This window comes from Orycteropus afer, unplaced genomic scaffold, assembly GCF_000298275.1.
Source record: "Orycteropus afer afer isolate SDZICR_OR568_19922 unplaced genomic scaffold, OryAfe1.0 scaffold00004, whole genome shotgun sequence".
NCBI lineage: Eukaryota > Metazoa > Chordata > Mammalia > Tubulidentata > Orycteropodidae > Orycteropus > Orycteropus afer.
This window is the reverse complement of record NW_006921591.1, coordinates 248,554-268,781: the sequence shown is the minus strand read 5'-3', so window position 1 is coordinate 268,781 and position 20,228 is coordinate 248,554. Positions and strand designations below refer to the sequence as shown.

At 43.2% G+C, this 20,228-nt stretch overlaps 1 protein-coding gene across 1 annotated transcript in view; it reads right to left on the bottom strand.

Moving 5' to 3' along the window:
- Nucleotides 1–18,272, bottom strand: part of TMEM163 (transmembrane protein 163) — a 397,067-nt gene extending 378,795 nt beyond the window's left edge. The window contains exons 1-2 of the mRNA XM_007937577.2: nt 18,071–18,272; nt 11,644–11,763 (exon numbers count right to left, since the gene is read on the bottom strand). Coding sequence (XP_007935768.1) covers nt 11,644–11,763; nt 18,071–18,272 — 322 coding nt within the window. The remainder of the gene's footprint in view (nt 1–11,643; nt 11,764–18,070) is intronic.
- Nucleotides 18,273–20,228: the final 1,956 nt, after the last annotated feature.

The window sequence follows — 20,228 nt, the reverse complement described above, 5'->3', positions numbered from 1 at the left end:
AAAAAAAAAAATTATTTTTTTTTTCTTTTAAAGAAAAGCCTTCCTCTTTTTCACTGGCCCTCTTCTTTACCAAGCATGATGTCCTTCTCCAGGAACTGGTTCCTCCTGATAACATGCCCAAAATATGTGAGACAAAGTCTTGCTATTCTCACTTCTAAGGAGCATTCTGGCTCTACTTCTTCCAAGACCGATTTGTTCATTCTTCTCACAGTCCATGGTTTATTTACTACCCTTCACCAACACCATAATTCAAAGGCATCAACTCTTCTCCTAAACTCACTGCTATCGAGTTTGGTCCAACTCATAGCAACCCCTCCTTGGGTTTCCGAGGTGGTATCACTACAGTAGTAGATTGCCCAACCAAGAAGTGGCTGATGGGTTTGAATGATCAGCCTTCCGGTTAGCAGTCAAGTGCCTAAGGCCTATGCCACTAGAGATCCAGTCTTCCTTATTCATTGTCCAGCTTGGGTGAGCTTGAGAGGGTCAAGGCATCTTAGTCCTCACAGTGACATCTTTGCTTTTTAACACTTTCAAGAGACATGTTTCAGCAGTTTTTTCTAATGCAATATGTCATTTGCTTTCTTGACTGCTGCCCTCATGGGCATTGATTGTGGATCGAAGTAAAATTAAATCCTTGCCGACTTCAATCTTTTCTCCATTTATCATGATGTTGCTTATTGGTCCAGTTGTGAGAATTTTTGTTTTCTTTATGTTATTTATACTGAAGGCTGAAGTCTTTGATCTTTATCAATAACTGCTTCAAGTCATCTTAAATTTCAACAAAGTTTTGTCATCTGCATATTACAGGTATTTAATGAGTCTTCCTCCAATCCTGATGCTGCATTCTTCATATAGTCCAGTGTCTCAGATTATTTGCTCAACATACAGATTATATAAGTATAATGAAAGGATACAACCCTGACACACAGTCTTCCTGATTTTAAACCATGCAAGTATCCCCCTTGTTCTGTTCAAACAACTGCCTCTTGGTTTAAGTACATGTTCCTCAGCACAAATAACTGTTCTGGAATTCTCGTTTGTTGCAGTGTTATCCATCATTTGTTACAATTCACAGTCAAATGCCTTTGCATACTCAATATAACATCTTTCTGGTATTCTCTGCTTTGAGCCAAGATTCTTCAACATCAGCACTGATATCCCTCATTCCACATGCTCTCCTGAATCCAGTTTGAATTCCTGGCAGTTTCCTGTCAGTGGTCAGGTGTAATCATTCTTGAATTACCTTCAGCAAGATTTTATTTGCATGTGATATTAATAATAGTGTTCTATAATTTCTGCATTTTGTTGGATCACCTTTCTTTGGAGTGGGCATGAATATGGGTCTCTTCCAGTCCATGGCCAAATTTCTTGGCATAGACAAGTAAGCACCTCCAATATTGTATCCTTTTGTTGAAGCATTTCAATTGGTATTCTGTCAATTCCTAGAGCCCTGCTTTTTTGCCAATGCTGTCAATGAAGACTGGACTTCTTTCTTCAATACCATAGGTTCTTGACCATGTGCTACCTCCTGAAATGACTGAACATTGACCAATTCTTTTTAGTACAGTGGCTGTGTAATCTCCCTTTGATGCTTCCTGTGTCATTCAATATTTCCCCCCATAGAATCAGTGTTGCAGCTTAATGCTTGAATTTTTTTAGTTCTTTCAGCTTGAGAAATGCCAACCATGTTCTTTCCTTTTTGTTTTCTAAGTCCACGTCTTTGCACATTTCATTATAATACTTTACTTCTTCTTCATTATTATATTTCATTATAATACTTTACTTCTCTTCTCAAATCACCCTTTGAAATCTTCTGTTCAGCTCTTTTACTTCATCATTTCTTCCATTTGCTTTAGCTGCTCTGAGTTCAAGAGCAAGATTCAGAGCCTCTTGTGACATCCATTTTGGTCTTTTCTTTCCTTCCTGTCTTTTTAATGGCCTTTTGCTTTGTTAATGTCATCAGAGTAAATAAAATGAGCTAGAAGAAGTAACAATGGTTACTAGGAAGTGACCAAGGGGGGAGAGAAAGCAGGACTACTGTTACTCTTAACCTTTTTAGCAATAAATCCATGTCTTCAATAAAAGTAGCAATGTATTTATTTGGTTATTTTCCAATTACTTTTTTCAATGTCTTTTCCTTTCATAGGTTTAGACATTTTTTATTATCTCATATTAAATATATTTATCTTTCACATTTTGTCAGATAAATCTCTTATCCTGAATTTGAGTTCTAATCATGCTGCTTGCATGACTCTTAATCATGGTGGATTCTTTCCTCAGGGCCTTTCTAATGTTAGACTTTATCTCTGGGCTGGACTTTGCTGAGGTAACACACTTGTTTCTTTGAGGTGCTACTGGTGTATTTCAAACCTAGGTCCATGTTCATGTTAATTTCTCATCTTAATGGTTCCCAGACTAAGTGGGTATTATAAACTCCTGGATCCCCACCCCCTTCAGGACTTTGGCACTCATTCTCCCAGTCGCAGAGAGAGAGGGCTGCTGATGGTTCACAGCTGCAGCCTTCTCCTGGAATTGCCCTCTAATGAAGAGATTGCCTGTGCTAAGAGTACACCCCTCCCTGGGGCAGGCCACACCAATGACTGGTCCAGCCCTGTTGCCTCAACTGGACAACTCTGAAGGGCTACCATAGCGCCTTATGGATAAGCCTCTGAGGCAACAGCATTGCAGTTCAATGTCTCTGTTTGTCCAATCCTGCTTCCCTTGATCCCTTATGGGTGGTATTCCTCAGAACCTGTCCCACCTTTCACCCCAAATAAACATCTTGCAGTAAATCTCAGAGACTGAGTCCATTTCCCTGACCTATGAAAATTCCAAACACAAATGTCTATGAGGGTCAGCCTCATGGTTTCGCATTCTAGTGGAAGTCTTCTCCATCTTCACCCCATGGAGAGATAAGTTTCTTCTATAGTACCCTTCACCCCATGGAGAGGAAGTTTCTTCCTGGTTCCTGGGTGGTGCAAAGGGATAAGTGCTCAACTACTAATTGAAAGGTTAGCAGTTCAAGTGCACCCAGAGCCACCTTTGGAAGAGAGATTGAATATCTGCTTCCAAGAGGTCACAGCCATGAAAACCTCATGGAGCACAGTTCTACTCAGCACACATGGGGTTTCTGAGTCAGAATCAACTTGATTGCAACTGGTTTGGTTTTTCAATTTTGTCTTCCTTGTCTGGTGGATGTTTTTATTCTGATCTAACCTTTCACTGAACGTTAAGTCCTTTAAAGGCATTTAATGTATCCTGGTGATCTGACCTTCATCTACTTGACTGGTGCTGGACATGATAAACTAAGCCCCTTTTATGAGATGAGCACTTTCCTCTACTCCTACCCTACAGCAGTCTTGGCTTCTGAATTGGTACATCTGATTTTCATCTCATCTTTTTGGGAAGGAATGGGTTACTGAGGGATGAAGACTCCTTTTACTCAGACAAATCAGTGATGCTCTTTATCCAACATCCCTGTATATCTAATGGGGTAAGAGTTTTCAAGTTCTCTAGCCTCCTTCCTTAAATCTGTTTTGGAAGAAGTATAGCCATAATGCTCCTTAGAATAGAAGATAGCAAGACATCATCTCACTTACTTTGGACATAGCATCAGAAGGGACTGTTGTTGTTGTTAGGTGCCATTGAGTTGGCTCCAACTCATAGCAACCCTATGTACAACAGAACAGAATACCGCCCAGTCTCGTACTATCCTCACAATCCTTGCTATACTTGAATCTATTGTTGCCACCATTGTGTCAATCCATCTTCTTGAGGGTCTTCCCCTTTATCACTGATCCTCCACTTCACCAAGCATGAATATCCTTCTCCAGGGAATGGTCCCTTCTGACAACATGACCAAAATAGGTGAGACAAAGTCTGGCCATTCTCCCTTCCAAGGAGCATTCCAGCTGCACTTCGTCCAGGACAGATTTGTTCTGGCAATCTATGGTATTTTCAGTATTCTTCACCAACACCACAGTTCAAAAGCATCAATTCTTTTTCAGTCTTCCATACTCATTGTTCAGCTTTCACAGGTATATGAGGCAATTGAAAATACTATGGCTTGGGTTAAGCACACCTTAGTCTTCAAAGTGAAATCTTTGCTTCTTAACACTTTAAAGAGGTCTTTTGCAGCACATTTTCCCAGTGCAATACCACATCTGATTTCTTGACTGCTGCTTCCATAGGTGTTAATTGTGGATCCAAGTGAAATAAAATTCCTGACTAGTCCCTAGATAAAGACATCATGCTTGGTAAAGTGAAGTGCCAGCAAAAAAAAAAAAAAGGAAGATGCTCAACGAGATAGATTGACCTAGTGGTTGCAACAATAGGCTCAAACACAGCAATGGTTGTGAGCGTGGTGCAGGACTGGGCAGTGTTTCATTCTGTTGTACATAGGGTTGCCATCAGTCAAAACTGACTCAATAGCACCTAACAACGAGAATAATCTACTCCCTTACTCTGTCATCTATTCTGACATCTATAAAGTCCTCCTGCCCATTTAAACCTGAGCTCTTAGAGGGGGCAGATTGTTCTGCTTCTTGATGTAGTCTGTGGCATCCAGCACAGTGCTTTACCTGACAGGCACTCACTAAGCACTAGATGAGCACATTAACCAACAGGAAAGAGGGATGCATTGAAGACAATGAGAAGTAAGGAACAGCTGCCTTTATGAAGAAGTAGTTTTGTCCCTCCTCTGTCTTCATCTGTTACTTCCAACACATCTCAATACTCCTACCTCTCAGCCCATAGCACAGGACAGTGGGGAAGTAGGCTCTTGTCAAGGAGTAGCTACACCAAAAATTTACCTTTAAAAGGCAATTCCCAGAGGACCAAATCACAGCACTGAAATATAAGTAGACCAGAAAACCTACTCTTGTCTAACTGGGTAGCAAATCTACCTGGAAAGACACTGAGTGGCAATGGAGAAAATCCTCCCAAAATTTCCCAAGGGGAGCCTGCCTGTTACCTGACAGAGATTCCAGGGCCCAAGCAAGGAGGGGCAAGTGGATGAGCCCAGGTAGGGCTCACCACTCAACTCCCCTGTGTCACCACCACAGCTGTGTGACAAGAACACCCTCGTGCTAATGTGCCCTAGCCACGCTTTTAATTAAGTGCTGTATTGCACTGAGACAGGGGCAGAACTCACAAGCAGCTGCCGAGACTCCCTCCCCTTCGCAGGGTTAGAAACAGCAGCTCATTGTGAGCGTGGACACTCAGGAAGACATGCTCTGCCAATAGCGGCCAGCGAGTCCTGTCAATAGAACCCTGGATCCTTCTGTCAGGGATTGAGGCTAGAGGAGCAGAAGGAGAGGAGACTGAAGGAGAAAGAAGAAGGCGAGGGAGAGAATGGGCTCCTGTCTCTTGGCTATTTACAAAGCTGAAATATCTGAATTGCAGCTTTCCCCATTGTTCCCATGCACTTGAAAAAGCTGGTATTCCTTTGTTCTGGATCTTTATTGCAAACATACATCTCAACCTACTTTAATCACGGTAGCTTCAGCAGGAAGAGGTAAAAACCTACTTCAGTCCTTCAACCCATCTCTGAGTGCCAACTGTTTTAGGGACTGGGAGATGGGACTGAAGAAAATGGGGCCCTGCTCCTGAGAAGTTTATATTATTACAGAGAGCAAACAAGTACCGATAGAAGTACTGTGCCAAAGGTTGACTGACGCATGCCCATCAGGCAACGGGAAACAAAGGGGCATTTCCACTGGCCTGGAGGCCAGGGCTTCCTGGAAGAGGTGGCTCTGGATATGCATATTGCTGGATATATGAAATGTACCTAGGAAAAAGGTGGTGGGATCATGAACAAAGGCATCTGAGACCAAGGGAAGAGCTGGTGTGTGAACATGGGCCAAGAGCCAGAAGTAGCATTTTAGGAGCCACAGGAAGCATGTGTGGGCTCAAGTAAACTTCACTGTGGAAGCCGGGAGGAGACACAGCCAGCCAAAAAGCTGGGGTGAGACATGAGAGCTCCTCACAGTAAGCAGAGGGGCCTAGCTAAAATCCTACTGTACTTTGAGTGCCCTCCGTGACCTAGCAGTGCAGGGGTGGGTACGTGATAGGCTCAGAATCTTTGATGACATTATAGAGGGTATGAAGGAAGCTCTTCAAGGCAGGGAGATGCATCAGGGTGAGATCCCCAAATTACATTGCTGCCTGCTCCTCCTCCTGGTTTCCACCTCTAGGAAGCAAAAGTTTGTAGTTATCACTAACTAAGCACACTCATGAGAGGCAAGTTATCCCACTGACACCATCAGGATGTGGCTCTCGAACTTCCTGCCCACAACCCTCACTGGGGACCTATTCACTGGCAACAGACAGAAGTTCATTGGGAAATTTTGTTCTTGAAAATTCTCTCCATCCATTCCTCTTTGTACAAAACAAGGAGAACAGCAGCTTGTGAAAGGCTTGTGCTGTTTAAAAGACCAACAAGGATAAGATAACACCTCTGACATAAGTCATAACTGAGGGGTATATCCATATGTGCACCATACCTCGGCTTTTCCATGCAAAGAATACAGCTGGAAGGACACACAAAGCACGGGTAACAAAGCCTGTCTCTGGGGAACCAGGACTAGAAGAGAGGGTTTGTCATGGGGTAGAAATTTGCACTGTGTTTCTTTGGTCCTGTGAATTTTTATAATGTGCATACACTGCTGTTTTCAGTACAAATGAATACAAGACCAGCTATATACACAAAGGATCATTCTAACATTAAAATGTAAGATGAACTTTTGAGTCTTTGGTTCACTGAAATAATTGAGGGATAAAGCATCATCTTAGGGACCTGGCACAAGAGACAAGGACCTCACAAAGCTCATTATGTAATAGACGGAAGATGCCCTGAGCACAAAGGAAGAACTATGATGAAGAAAATAGCAGTACAATGAGAGAAACTGCTCTGGGGGGATGAGACCAAGTGGTTGGTGTGGTTTCTCTGCGGAGGTGACCTGTGAAGAAAGACTTAGCCATGTGGCCATCTATGAGAAGATGAGCTTGGCTGAAGGGCATATACTCTGGTTTTAAAGAAAAGTAATCCAGTGTATCTGAGAAAGGTAGACAAAGGCCCAGTAAGGCTGGATATTTAGGCCATTGTAAAAAATTAGGTGTTACAGTTAACCAGTGGCTATCAAGTTGACTCCAACTGAGGGCAAGCTCATGAGTGTGAGTGGAGATCTGGACTCCAGAGGATTTTCAGTAGCTGATTTTTCGGAAGTAGATCACCAAGCCTTTCTTCCAAAGTGCCTCTGGGTGGACTTGAACTCCAACCTTCCAGTTAGCATCCAAGCATGTTAACACTGGTTAACTGATAACACCACAACCAGGTATTAGGCTTAGGGAAACAGAAAGACACTGGAGGGCCTTATGCACGTGGTTTCATCTCACAATGTATCAGTTGAGAGAATATTTAAGAAAGTTCTCAGACATTTTCTGCTCAGTTTAACTTCATTTTATCTATCTCCTAAGGCTTAGCCTCTCAACTTAAAAATAAAAAGGATAAGTACCCATTTTCTACCATTTCTAAGGTTTAAGAGTTTACAGTAAAATCAAATAATTTATTTTAAAATCTCTACCCAGAAAAAGAAAATCACTCCTTCCAGAGATTTTTCCAATTCTTAAATCTACCAATTCATTAAATTTTTGAGAAAGCTTTTGCTGAAAAGATGTAGGCTTGGAGAATTTTTTTTTTTTTTTTAATGGAGCTGTGTATCTTAGGAAAGGTTTTCCCTTGAGAATGCTTCAAATTTATCTTCATTTCCCACAGAACATGTATTGAGTGTCTAAAAATTAACTTGCACTCATTCAGACCTCAAAAGCAGAGTCAGAATGCATTTTCCTAAATCATCCTAACAAAGACATCAATGTCAAAACATTGAGTTCTGAAAAAGAACTTCTGTTCTCTTCCAGCTTCATTATTAATACAGTTTTTTTTTTTTTTTTAAACATTTGGTCATAACAAGATTGCCATTTTCTATGCTGCCTACCAATTATAAACAGAACCAGTTTTAAAACCAAAGTAGGGCTCTCTCCGAAATGTTCAAGATGAGTTACCATCTGGTTCTATATCAGCATTTAAACATGTCTGCAATCATTACATTACCAAAGATTATCAAAAATAGTTCACATCCCTTTCAAAGCTCATGAACTCATCACAAACTTTGAATGTTCACCTAATTTTTCCAATTATATAGACACATGAATGTCAAGCATACTAGTTATATACGTAACTGACTTATCACAAATAACTCAGTAACACCGACCTAGGCTAGTTTTACCATTAGGTCTTTTTGAGTCTGTAAGCCGAGAAAACACTGCATACCTGAATACCTGAAGCTTACTGCAGGTAATAGGTAAGTCTTTATCTACAAAGTATATACTACACAAAAATATGAATCTTTCCAGTTGACTGAGGTATAAGAGGTGTCCCCCTAATTTAAACATATCCATTACCCTCATTTCCAAAAACAAAAGAGAGGACAGCATTTCTTCAGAAAATGTTGAGCTGAAAATCATTATCTATGATAAGTGGAAAACGGAGGTTGAGAAGGTAAAGATAAGAGTTCCACCTGACACCAGCAGATATGACTCCAAGACACTGCTGTTAGCAAGAGAATGGCCATAAAGATTCAATTATCTCATAAACTTTTTTAATTGTTTAAAAACTGAGACTTAGCTAAGACTGGTACCTAAACAAACCTTTAGATAAAATTTATCATTTTCTGTGAATTATTTCCCCTCCACCCAACTATATATATATATATATACTCCTCGGAAGGAAGGTTGGGCAATCCTACTTCCATAGTGATACTGCCTCGGAAACCCAAGGAGGGGGCACTATGAGTCGGGTTTGACTCAACGGCACATAACAACAACAACAACAACGTATATATATATATACACACACACACACACACACATATATACATATACATACACACACACACACACACACACATATGTCTGGTGACACAGTGCGTGAGACATTTGACTGCTAACTAGAAAGTTGCGATTAAAACCCATCAGCCACTCCACAAAAGGAAGACAGGGCAATCTATTTCCATAAAGATTTACTGCTTTGGAAACCCAATGGGGATCTCTATGAGTCAGAATCAACTTGATGGCAATGAGTTTTATATATATATAATTTTTTTAAAAAAATCTCTCAGTTCATTCACTTAACAATTTTGAGTACTGATTCCATGCAAGGATGAGATGGTCTTTCTGCCCAAGAGAATTTACCATCCAGCAGTGGAAAGAAGATATGATCACAAATACAACTGTCTTCTCTTCAACCCCCTTCCCAACACACACACACTCCCACTCCAAAGACATCTCTACCTTGCCAAAGCATTGCACATAGTAATTCTACAGCAGTTCTCTTAAAAATACTAATTTTTTTCAACCTAACTATATCCCCTGCAGAAAATCACCAAGCCATTCCATCTCATCTCTCTGTCAACTACCCGCTTGAACAGTAAGGCTGGAGCTCCTTGTGACAATTTAAGAATATATGCTTATTGTCATTTCTGAAACACAGAGTTTTTCTTTAGACACCAATTTAAAAATAATTTGAAAGGTCCCCCTATATTGTTTAATCCCTATTGATTTTATTTCCATTCAATACTATGAAAAGGATTGCACAAAAGCCTGATAAATATATAAATAATGTTTTAGGAAGGATTTTAAATATTTCATAATACAAACATATTTAGGAAGCTAAAGGTATAAATCCAACCACACTAACAACATAATCAAAGACTACCTCAAGGGTTTAAAATGTGAAACACATACACACATATATACAATAAAATTACTCTGTTGTTAAGATGGGGGAATATAATTTGTCTTCTACATTTTTTGTTTTAACTAAACCAGAGCAACTTGAAAGCAACTTGGGAACAAACTGAATGTACTATAGAATATAACATCATAATATTATATGCCAAGGGCAACATTTTGGAGGCAAGAAGTTTTAGGATTTAAATTAAATACTTGATACAACAAAGTAAAATAATCATAAAAAAAGAAAGAAAGGAACCCTTTCCATAAAGCAACATTCTGTATCTGTGTGTAACATGCAAGTCTTTTCCATTAAAGAAAATGGTACATTTTCAAGACAGCCAAATGACCAGGCATAACATGTAAAACCAAAATTTCCTCATAATTTTTGCCCATTTTGAGACTCAAATACATCAAATGTAATATTATTCCCAAGTCCTCAATCAGATACCCACCTGATAAAGTCATAAGGGCCTTATTAGGCACATGGACATGTATGAATAACTATTGTTCTGTTTGTAAATCAACTCCCTTCATTAGATTCCTCTTTCTTTACATATGTAAATTACAGTGTCTGATCCAGAGTCCACCACCAGCCATCACAACCAAATTATCCTCCAGGGACAGGAATGGCTTATTATTCTTGTTTCAGCATAAAAAAAGGGGGAGAGGGGAAAGAGCAGTTACTTTCAGGAGTCAGAATTCCCTGAATTAGATTTCTGGCTCATTGGTAAATGGTTATCCCTGAAATGCATTATCCTCTGCTTCTAAATGTTTGGCTATTTTAGAGCCACAAAATGGTACAGTGTTTCCAACATAAATTGCTTCAAGTAATTCCCTGTTTCACCGGGAGCATTTAGTCAAATTCTAATATTCCCTCTTGGGAGCCAACACCAACTTCAAGCAGCAGGGCCAACAGTGCAGAATAGAATTTTAAACAATGCACACACTCACATACATAGTCACATCTTCCAGTTGACACAGCCCTTCTCCCCTGCTCTGAGTGTTGTCACATGAGACACCCTCTATGATTCTTGTGACTTCGAATATAAATCTTTCTGCTAAGGTAATAAATTAATTACAAAATTCACAAAATATATTCCTTTTTTCCCCAGCATAAAAAACATCATGGTTTCTAAGGAGGTTGAGCTATACTAAACATCATAGCTTAGGCTTGTGAATCACTGCATGATTAACAAAAATAAATATCATATGTACATTTCTATAGGCTTTGCAAATTTTAGGTGAGAAAATACACATCATGGGGCTTCCTAAACCCCAAATAGGATTATCCCTGGGCACAAATTTTTCAATATTCTCATTTTACATTATTATTATTATTATAACTGTTTTTGTTTCCAGGGCCACTGAAACCCTGAGAGAGGACCCTACTATTTTTCCTTCATTAAAATTTGAATATGATTTTCTGCCAAACCTCACACAGATATACAGGGACAGAGAGGATGCACTGCAACATTTCATTCATCTGGCTGCATGCGGCTCAAAACACGAATCCCAAGGATATATATTTGTCGCATGTCAGCCCAAGCTGAAGGCATTCCACCAAGAGAATATTTTCACTATTCAGCTGGCAGCCAGAATCTACTTCCACAAATCCGCATACTGATAAGAGCCAACGCTCTCAGTACCACTCTCCAGTTCTTCTGCACTATCCCCTTCCCTTTGCAGAGAGAAGCCATTTTACTAATTTATAAGTAACCTGACTACCCAGCCATCTACAAAAATTTACTCATCAATAATAGTCAACTAAAAGCAAAAGAGCATCCCACAGGAGTTAGAGAAGAAAACAGGCAACACCAGCACAGATCGATCGGCAAGACTCCTGATACTCACTAAAGGCAGCCACCGCAAGGGCCAGTGTGACAATAATGGAGAACCAGGACACCCATAATGCCTTCTTTCTGTAGTTCTGGGCTTCATGAGGTTTTAGTCGGGTGCTGCTTTCTAGCAAGCCTGGCAAAAACAAGGAGAAAAGGAAGTGAGACATGCCCTTATTAAGAAACCCACAGCCAGAACTACAATTTCTTATCCAAGGATTGCAAACTGACAGGCCAACATGTGTTTTGTTTGGCCCACACTGTTTTAATAATTAGAAGATTTTGCCTTACAGTCAAGGTTTCTGGAATCCCTTGAAAAATCATAAGCTCTGACAATACAGAGCAAGTGTACACTGGTGATTCAATGGTAGCATTCTTGCCTTGCCTGTGGAAGAGCTGGGGTCGATTCCTGGCCAATGTACCTTCATGCACTGTGTGTTGCTATGATGCTAAACTAGATTTCATAGGAGCTGCCAAACTAAGACAAACTAGGAAGAAAGGCCTGGTGATCTACATCTGAAAACCAGCCAATGAAAGCCTTATGGATCACAAAGGTCCAATCCACAGCCAATCATAGGGATGGCACAGACCAGGCAGCATTTTGTTCCATTGCTCATGAAATCATCATGAGTCAGGGGCTGACTCAATGGGAGCTAACGACCACAATTCTTGCACGGTAACAAGCAGCTGTCCTCTATAGAACAACATAAAAACCACTCCCTCAAGTGTCACCCAGCTCATTCCTTAGCCTCTGTTTAACTCAGCTCAGGTATTGTTTTTAGGTGCTGTCAGGTTGGTTTTGACTCACAGCAACCCTATTTACAACAGAACAAAACACTACCCAGTCGCCATCCTCGCAATCATTGCCATGCTTGAGCCCATTATTGCACCCACTGTGTCAGTCCATCTCATTGAGGGTCTTCCTCTTTTTGCTCACACTCTACTTTACCCAGCACAATGTCCTTCTTCAGACAATATGACCAAAGTATGAGAGACAAAGTGTGGCCATGCTCACTTCTAAGGAGCATTCCAATGGGTGCTGCTATTTACAATGAGCTTCTCTGTTAGGAACACAGCACAACTTGCCCACATTGAGTTGGACATCAATTTGCATTGATCCAATACTGCAGTCCCAACTGATACATGGGGTTTTGCTTTTACCCAAAGCAATGAGTCATCATAGAATACAAATGTCCTCATTGCTCCTCAATACAATTAGGAAAGGACCATTTCTTCCCTCCCCTCCCTGCCCTATAGTATCTACCCTTTGTATCAAGCACCTGTCAAAATGTCTTAGAATATTAAAGTGGGATAAACCTGCTAAAATTGCAGATAGCTTCCCAGGCAAGTCATGTGTAAGACCTACCTGGTCTCCTACCCCTTCAAAATGAGAGTCTTTGACAACAGAAATACATGATGCCTCTGAGGCAATCAATGCCCAAGCTTCAAATACCTTGGGTCAAAAACTAAACCATCTTCACTATGATTGATTTACATTTTTTCTTCTCCTTTGAAAATATATCATAGATGGCATCCCTTAGTTGCACAGAAAACCAAATCCTCAGTCACACATTCTACGTAAACAGGAGTTTCTTATATTATCTGCACCCATAAGATACTTTCAGAGGTTTAGAACCCTCATCTCAACAATTCCAAATGATTAAGGAGTAGCATAGTGGCTAAGCCACTTGCCTGCCAACCAGACGACTGGCGGTTCAAACCCACCAGCCACTCCTCGGAAGGAAGGTTGGGCAATCCTACTTCCATAGTGATACTGCCTCGGAAACCCAAGGAGGGGTCGCTATGAGTCGGGTTTGACTCGATGGCACATAACAACAACATTGGAAGCTTAGGGACACATGCATAAAATATCACCTAGCATGTGACATTCCACACCTACATAGCATTTGAATAAACAGACATCACAGTAAGGGTCTGGCTGCCAAAAATGGAATGCTGTTCAAAAATTACATCAAGGATCCTGTTAAAATTTCTCAGTTCTGTTTCTTACCTAGACTTAAGGATTCCTGAACAACTCCAGAATAAAACAAGAGAGAATATCAAGAATGGTTGCTTAGTGAGCCCAGTTCATAGCTCAGACATTTTAATTAATTGAAACCTATAGTCTTACCTAAGATCAAAGGAGGCAGATGAGATTATAAAAGGTAGGTACAAATATCATCTCCCTCACCTAGCTGTAAAATTCTCTCCAAACCTTCTTCAATACATGCACTTGGGTAAGAAAAGGAAAACCTCTCCAGCACATTCTTCACTAGATAAAAATGATTTCAAATTAAAATACAGCATGCCCCTTTGTCTACTTCTCTCAGTTGCCGGAAAACATCCCATCCTAATTTTCAATTATGGTCACCTGTTTCTCCAGTTACAGCCACAACCTAAAATGAACAGTTCCTACACACCCCTCAGTAATGTATTCCTCTTTTCCCAAATGATATAAAAATCTCTCTTTCATCCTGGCCATTGATTTTCAGAAGGAGGCGAGGCTGTAACATTTAAGTACTGGACTCAAATAAACAACTCATTTGCTGGATGTTTTGACAACAATATTCCCAAGACGTTTCTCCATTAGGGGGAAAAGCAACATTCTTTGTAGATTTTATTTTCCAAGAGGAATGAAGATGATCTTGATTTTCTGTTTGCCATCTAACATTTTTTTCCCCCTTGCAATGCCAGCCAGTTCCCACAATCGACTAGTCTCTGACCACACAGGCCAGGATACATGCCTATGGGCCAGACTCACATGAAGGAGTGTCAGACGGCAGCAGGCATGGACTGGGCTGCCCAGCTAAGATGGCACTTAAGTCCTCACAGCAGTAGGGATGGAGTTCTCCCTCAGATCTGATCCTGTATGTGCCTCCCCATGAAATTTTAAAAATAAAAATTAAAATTAAAAAATGGAGTATGTCCTATAGGAAAATTATCCAAGAAGGGAGGAACTTTTCCATGTCTATCCAACCTTTGCTTATTTCTCCCTGGTTTTCCATTCTAAAAAAATAGCAGCTACCAAGAATGGAAAACTTTTTACTCCTCAAAGAGAAGTGAGGGGAAAGAGTGATCTCTCTGCAACTACAAAGACTCAGTTTATAATGTACGGTCCACACATGGTTCCCTACACTTCTGCACATACACACTCACAAGCCATGGAGATGCAGTGAGAATTTCTAAAGCCTTCAGGAAATTGCACTTCAAAGGGAGAGGAGAAGCATTCCAGAGAGGCAGAACAGTCTAAGGAAGCTAGGGCATACTTCAGATTTGCAAGTGGTTGCAAGTGGTTGGGTCCTCCCTACCCACAGTTGACCTCCACATTCAAATTTCTAACACTCAATCAAATTTCACATATTTGCAACTACCAAAAGCAAAAACCAAACTCACTGCCATGGAGTCGGATCTGCCTCACAGCAACCCCTCCTTGGGTTTCCAAAGTGGTATCACTAAGGAAATACACTGCCCAATCCTCCTTCCGAGGAGTGGCTAGTGGGTTTGAACCACCAGGCTTCTGGTTAGCAGTCAAATGCCTTAGGCACTATGGCACCAAGCATAATGGTTGTACTAATGGAGAAATATAGGAGCCCTGGTGTCACAGTGCTTAAGCATTTAGCTGCTAACCAAAAGGTCATTGATTTGAACCCACCAGTCACTCAGCAGGAGAAAAACTTGGCAGTCTGTTTCCATAAAGATCACAGCCTCAAAAACCCTATGGGCCAGTTCCACTCTTTCCTATAAGGTCACTAGGAGTCAGAATGGACTAGACAGCAATGGGTAATGAAGGAATGACCTCTGTTTTTTGGAAATTCAAATGTCTGTGGGGAGGTTGACGCCATCAGTTATTTGCATACTACTATGAATTTGTTCCAATTGTTTTCTTTTAAGAGCTGGTCAAGCTTAGATGTTATAAAACAAAGGGAATTTTTTCATTAGATGGGGAAGTAGTGGGAAATGGTGAAGCATAAAAATCTCTAAGGCTAGGCCAGGTCCTAAGACTTGGGACAGGATGATATGAAAACACTTGTGGGGAAAAAAGTGAATACTGAATCTGAGGGACAAAATTCCTAAGACCAACTTGGCCTATCTTGTGTGTGTTTAGTCCCTGACAGTGAGATTAGGCACCCTGGACTACAAACTTTTGCTCCCTAAACTACAGGCTTGGCCAACAGCACTGCAGTTGGTGACATTATGAGCTAGCTAGGTTTCCAGGAACAGACCAAAACCTCAAAATACTAGATAATAAAGCAACTTTTGATGGCAATTAGATGCAGTCTGCAACAGAGCTCTGATAGCCAGAAAAGAAGTTAGACCAAAGAGAATGGCAAATATAGGTAAAGAACCAGGACACCCAACCCACCCACAACCAGTATTTTTCAGGGCCACATGAAAGCAAGCCAGGCATGACAAAGGGACAAATAGCAGGCAACTGCTGAGGCTTCCTCCTTCCAGAAACCTCTCACCATTATTAGGAAAGAGGTAGCAGTGCTGGAACCATGCCCAAAGGATACAAAATCGATATTGGAAAGATGCAGTTCCATAAGGAAAAAAATATACATATATATTAAAATATACCTCCCCAGGTAAGCTTCTGGTTTATGGAATAAAAATGGCACATGCATTATTAACTCTTAGTAGTCAGGAATAGGTCAAACAAAAGAATGTCATACTGACTTTCAGCTTTCAATGCCACATGACACTGGACTCTTTGGGGGACAAGACTCATCTTAACAGAGAGGCTGTGTGTGATATACATGGCTTTCACATAGTGAGTTTATGAACAGACAGTGAACACTTTCATGCTATAATATAATGGAAAATGAAATTCAGTTGACAAGTGAAAAATAATCTTAAGAATGAATGTAGTGGGACTTTTTACACTTAAGGATGAACTACAAAATGGTGCTAAAGAATAATACACCCTAACACTTTTTTTCCCTCTATTTGTTTTTATCATTTTGAGGGGTGAGGAGAAATGGGCCAGCTTTACAGACGACCTGCAATCGCAATGCTACAAAAATAAGCTCAATCCAAGGCTCTTTCTTCGGAATAAAATATTAAAATCCTACAATCTTAGTTGCAGAGAGAAGCATAACTAAAATCCCCTCTAACAAAACTGATAGGTTTTGCTGGGTGCTGTGATGTCACCAATTATCAGTTCTAAGATAAAATCTAATTATGTTACGGGTGAGAACTGGAGGAGAAACTGCAACATAGGTGCAGAACTCGTTGCAACTGGAGCCACTCCAATTCTCATCAAGCATCTCTGCCGATTTTCTGGGATTTGTCGCTTCCATGTCATTCCATTTCACATGCTGCACTTCAGAATTTCTACGAAGAAAGAGATCGTGCATCCGAATATTAAACCCGGAATAAAATCGTACAGGAGATACTAAGAATAGGGCAGAAACCTGCTAAGACTAAAATGGATAAACCTGCCACAGCCAACAAAATAAAGCTTTCAAGAAAAGCTGGTGGTGGTTGGCGATGAGCCGGCTCCCGGAGGGGCCTGGTTGCAAGAATGCAGCTCCGGCCACTAAGTGGTTTCAGCAGAACCATTGATTGTTTTTGAAGGCAACTCAAACAGAGCTTTAGCTGTCGGAAGGGAGGTAGGATTTGGCCTCTCAGGAGAGGGATGTTTGTGGGGTTCCGGACAGTACCTAGGGGCGGATTCTGAATGGACTCACATGCTCAGAGCCACTAGTGTCTCAGTGACACTCAGCTGAGGTTGACCGCCCAAACTAAAGTGTCCCAGTTCTCTGCCCCTATCACCAGACGGCGGGACACACAGTAGCCCCCTTGACCTGGGTCCGGGGTATATGAAGGCTGGAAACTGCCCGAAGGCGCTTAATTCCGGCGGCGGCCCCTACCCCGGCTCGTTCCCCTCCGTGTGTCCTTAGACAAGGAGGACAGCCAGGCGGCCGCCAAGAGTCACTGAGAGGCTAAACCGCAGAGGGAAGTTCTCCGGGAGAGTAGGCGGGGGCCGGGGTTGGAGGGCTAGGACAGGAGGGCGCACGGAGCCCAGACCTCTCCGAGGGGCGCGGGGCCCGCAGTCCCCCAGGAGCGCCCGGCTCCGAAAGCAAAAACACCTCTCTGGTAAAGTTTTCCAGTGGGCGCTGGAGGGACTGTGGCTCGCCATGGAGGGCGCAGGCTTTCCGAGGTCGGCCTGGAGGCAGCCCCTGTTCTGGGGATTGCGGGGAAAAAGCCACTGGACAAGCGGCGCCGGCAGCGGCAAATGGGGCAGCCGCCCTCTTCTCTCCTCGGCTTCGCGCGGAAATCCCTGTTCTGCGCCCCCGCGCGCTCCGAGGCTCCGACTCCCGCGTCCGGCCCGACCCAACCTGCCCGTGGGGATAGGCGGGCGCCAAAGAAGCCCCTCATCGCGTGGGGTCCAACAGGAAGGGGCGCGGGCAGGGGCGGCGGCCAGGGCAGCGCGCGCTCACCTCGGTCCTCCAGCCCGTCGTTGAACGGGCCGCTTTCGCTGATCCGTAGCTGCCGCTCCTCGTCGGTCTGCGGCTGCTCGCGAGCTGGAGAGCTCAGCGGGCCCATAGCCGGGTTGGTGGCCAAGGGTGCGTGGCCCCGGGGCGGCTGCGGGACAGGGGGGCCCGGAGGACTGCAGCGCTCACTGCCCGCGGCCGGCTCCATGGCGCGGGGCGGAGGATCCTGGAGGCTGCGGCGAGGGCGGCGGCGACCCGAATCTAAAGTGCGAGACGCCGCGGCTCCGGGCAGGCTGAGGGACAGACGGACCGCGTGGAGAAGGAGGGGGAACTAGCGAGAGTCGTGGGATGGAGGTGCGCCGGGGAGGGGGCTGTCGGAGAGCGGCGCGGCTGGAGCTGCCGGTGGCACAGGCTGGGGCTGCGTTGGCGACGCGGCGCTCCGCCCCCGGGGGCAGGTGCGGGCTGGAGGACCCGCCCAGAAGCCCGGGCGCGGGAGCCCGTGCACCCTGACAGGCAAAGAAGGGACCCGGCCAAGCCAGAAACGGAGGCTGGGGGGAGCAGTCGGGGGAGCTGGAACCTGCAGGGGGCTCGGGCAAGGTCTGGAGAAGGCGTGACGGGGCCCCGCCCCATCCGGCGGTGGAATGGTACCCAGAGAAAAGCCCTCGGACCTGTTTCCTCTGCGGTACAAGAACCCGGTTACAGCGCTTGGGCGGGAGAGTGGGCAACGCCCCAAATTTTGCATCTTTCTCTTCGCGAGCGGCACAGGTTTTAGAGGCTGTGCAGGGTCTCTGCCTGGGTCGCCATCTTCACTGCCTATCCCGGGAAAACGGGGTTCGCCTGCCCTGGAGCCCATTGGTCTCTTGTCTTTTCCCAGAAGCTTTAATTCCCCGCCCAATTTCTCTCTAGAGCACCAACTTTATCAGGGAACAGAGTATCTTTGGTAGCTCCAGAAGATGCCTGGACCCCAATACTCCCTCATTGAGACTATCCCTGGGCTTTTGTGCCAGCCAGTTGCTCCAAACCAGCTCGCCTTTTCCCCACTGAGTATGCTAGTCTTGCCAAGCCTTCAAGACAGAGACTGAAGCCTCCCTCCTAGGAGAAGCCACCCTTGGATGCTCTGGCGGTCGACGTTTCCCTGGCCATTTCTGGGCCGGATGCTATCATTAGTGCAATCCTGCACGCTGCTTTAACCTCGGCGTGGTGAGGCTGGTCTTCTGAGCGAGGCCTCGACCTGGCGCACCTCAGGGTGCACCCTGACTGTCTTGGAGCCCCCGAAAGGCGCCGAGTTGGATGGGCAAACAGTTTCGGCTTGGATTTAATTTAACTGTATCAAAACCCACGCTCTAGAGTTCGATCTCATCTTCAGATTGATATCATCCTCTAAATTTAATCTGAACATCCTATCAAGTCCTCATTTAAAGCCTGTATAATTGAAGGGTCCCTTTATTTTTTTGATAAATGTCCAATTTCCTTTCTTATTCCCGTTTTGCCTGCGATTGAGATTGGAGTGGGATTTAAATGCCTTCGTGATGCGGTGGAAACATCACTAAAAATAATGGAAGAATGTCTTAGTTTTTTTGTTGGGCTGTAATAAGATCAGTTTACCTTTTTGTCCACTAGTCAGTCTCTTCAACTAAGACTAAAAGGGTTGAGCTAGGTAATTTCAAAGCCCACTTATTGCTGGGAAGGGGAAAGCTATGAATATTTGTATATAAAACAATGAAAACTGCCCAAAATCTTGATTCTGTTCTCTGTGGTAGACAGTCCTTCAGGTATTTTGCATATCTCTTTGTTCTCTTCCATGCTACTCACCCCCTGGCATTTTTTCTCCACCTTAGCCCATTCAATACCTCTATCAATAGCTCTCAAACATTAAAATCTCTTAAGAACTAAGCAAAAAAAAAAAAAAAAAAGCCAAGGCCTGTTACTTCTGCTAGTTTCTCACATCATGTTGTTAGCTGCTGTCGAGTGATTCCGACTCATAGCGAACCTATGTACAACAAAACCAAACACTACCCACAACCATACAGTCCCCTGAATCTTTGCTGTATTTGAACGTATTGCTGCAGCACTATGTCAATCCATCTCATTGACGATCTTCTTTTTTGCTGACTGTCCACTTTTCCAAGCATGTCCTCCTCCAGGAACTAGTCTCTCCTGATTG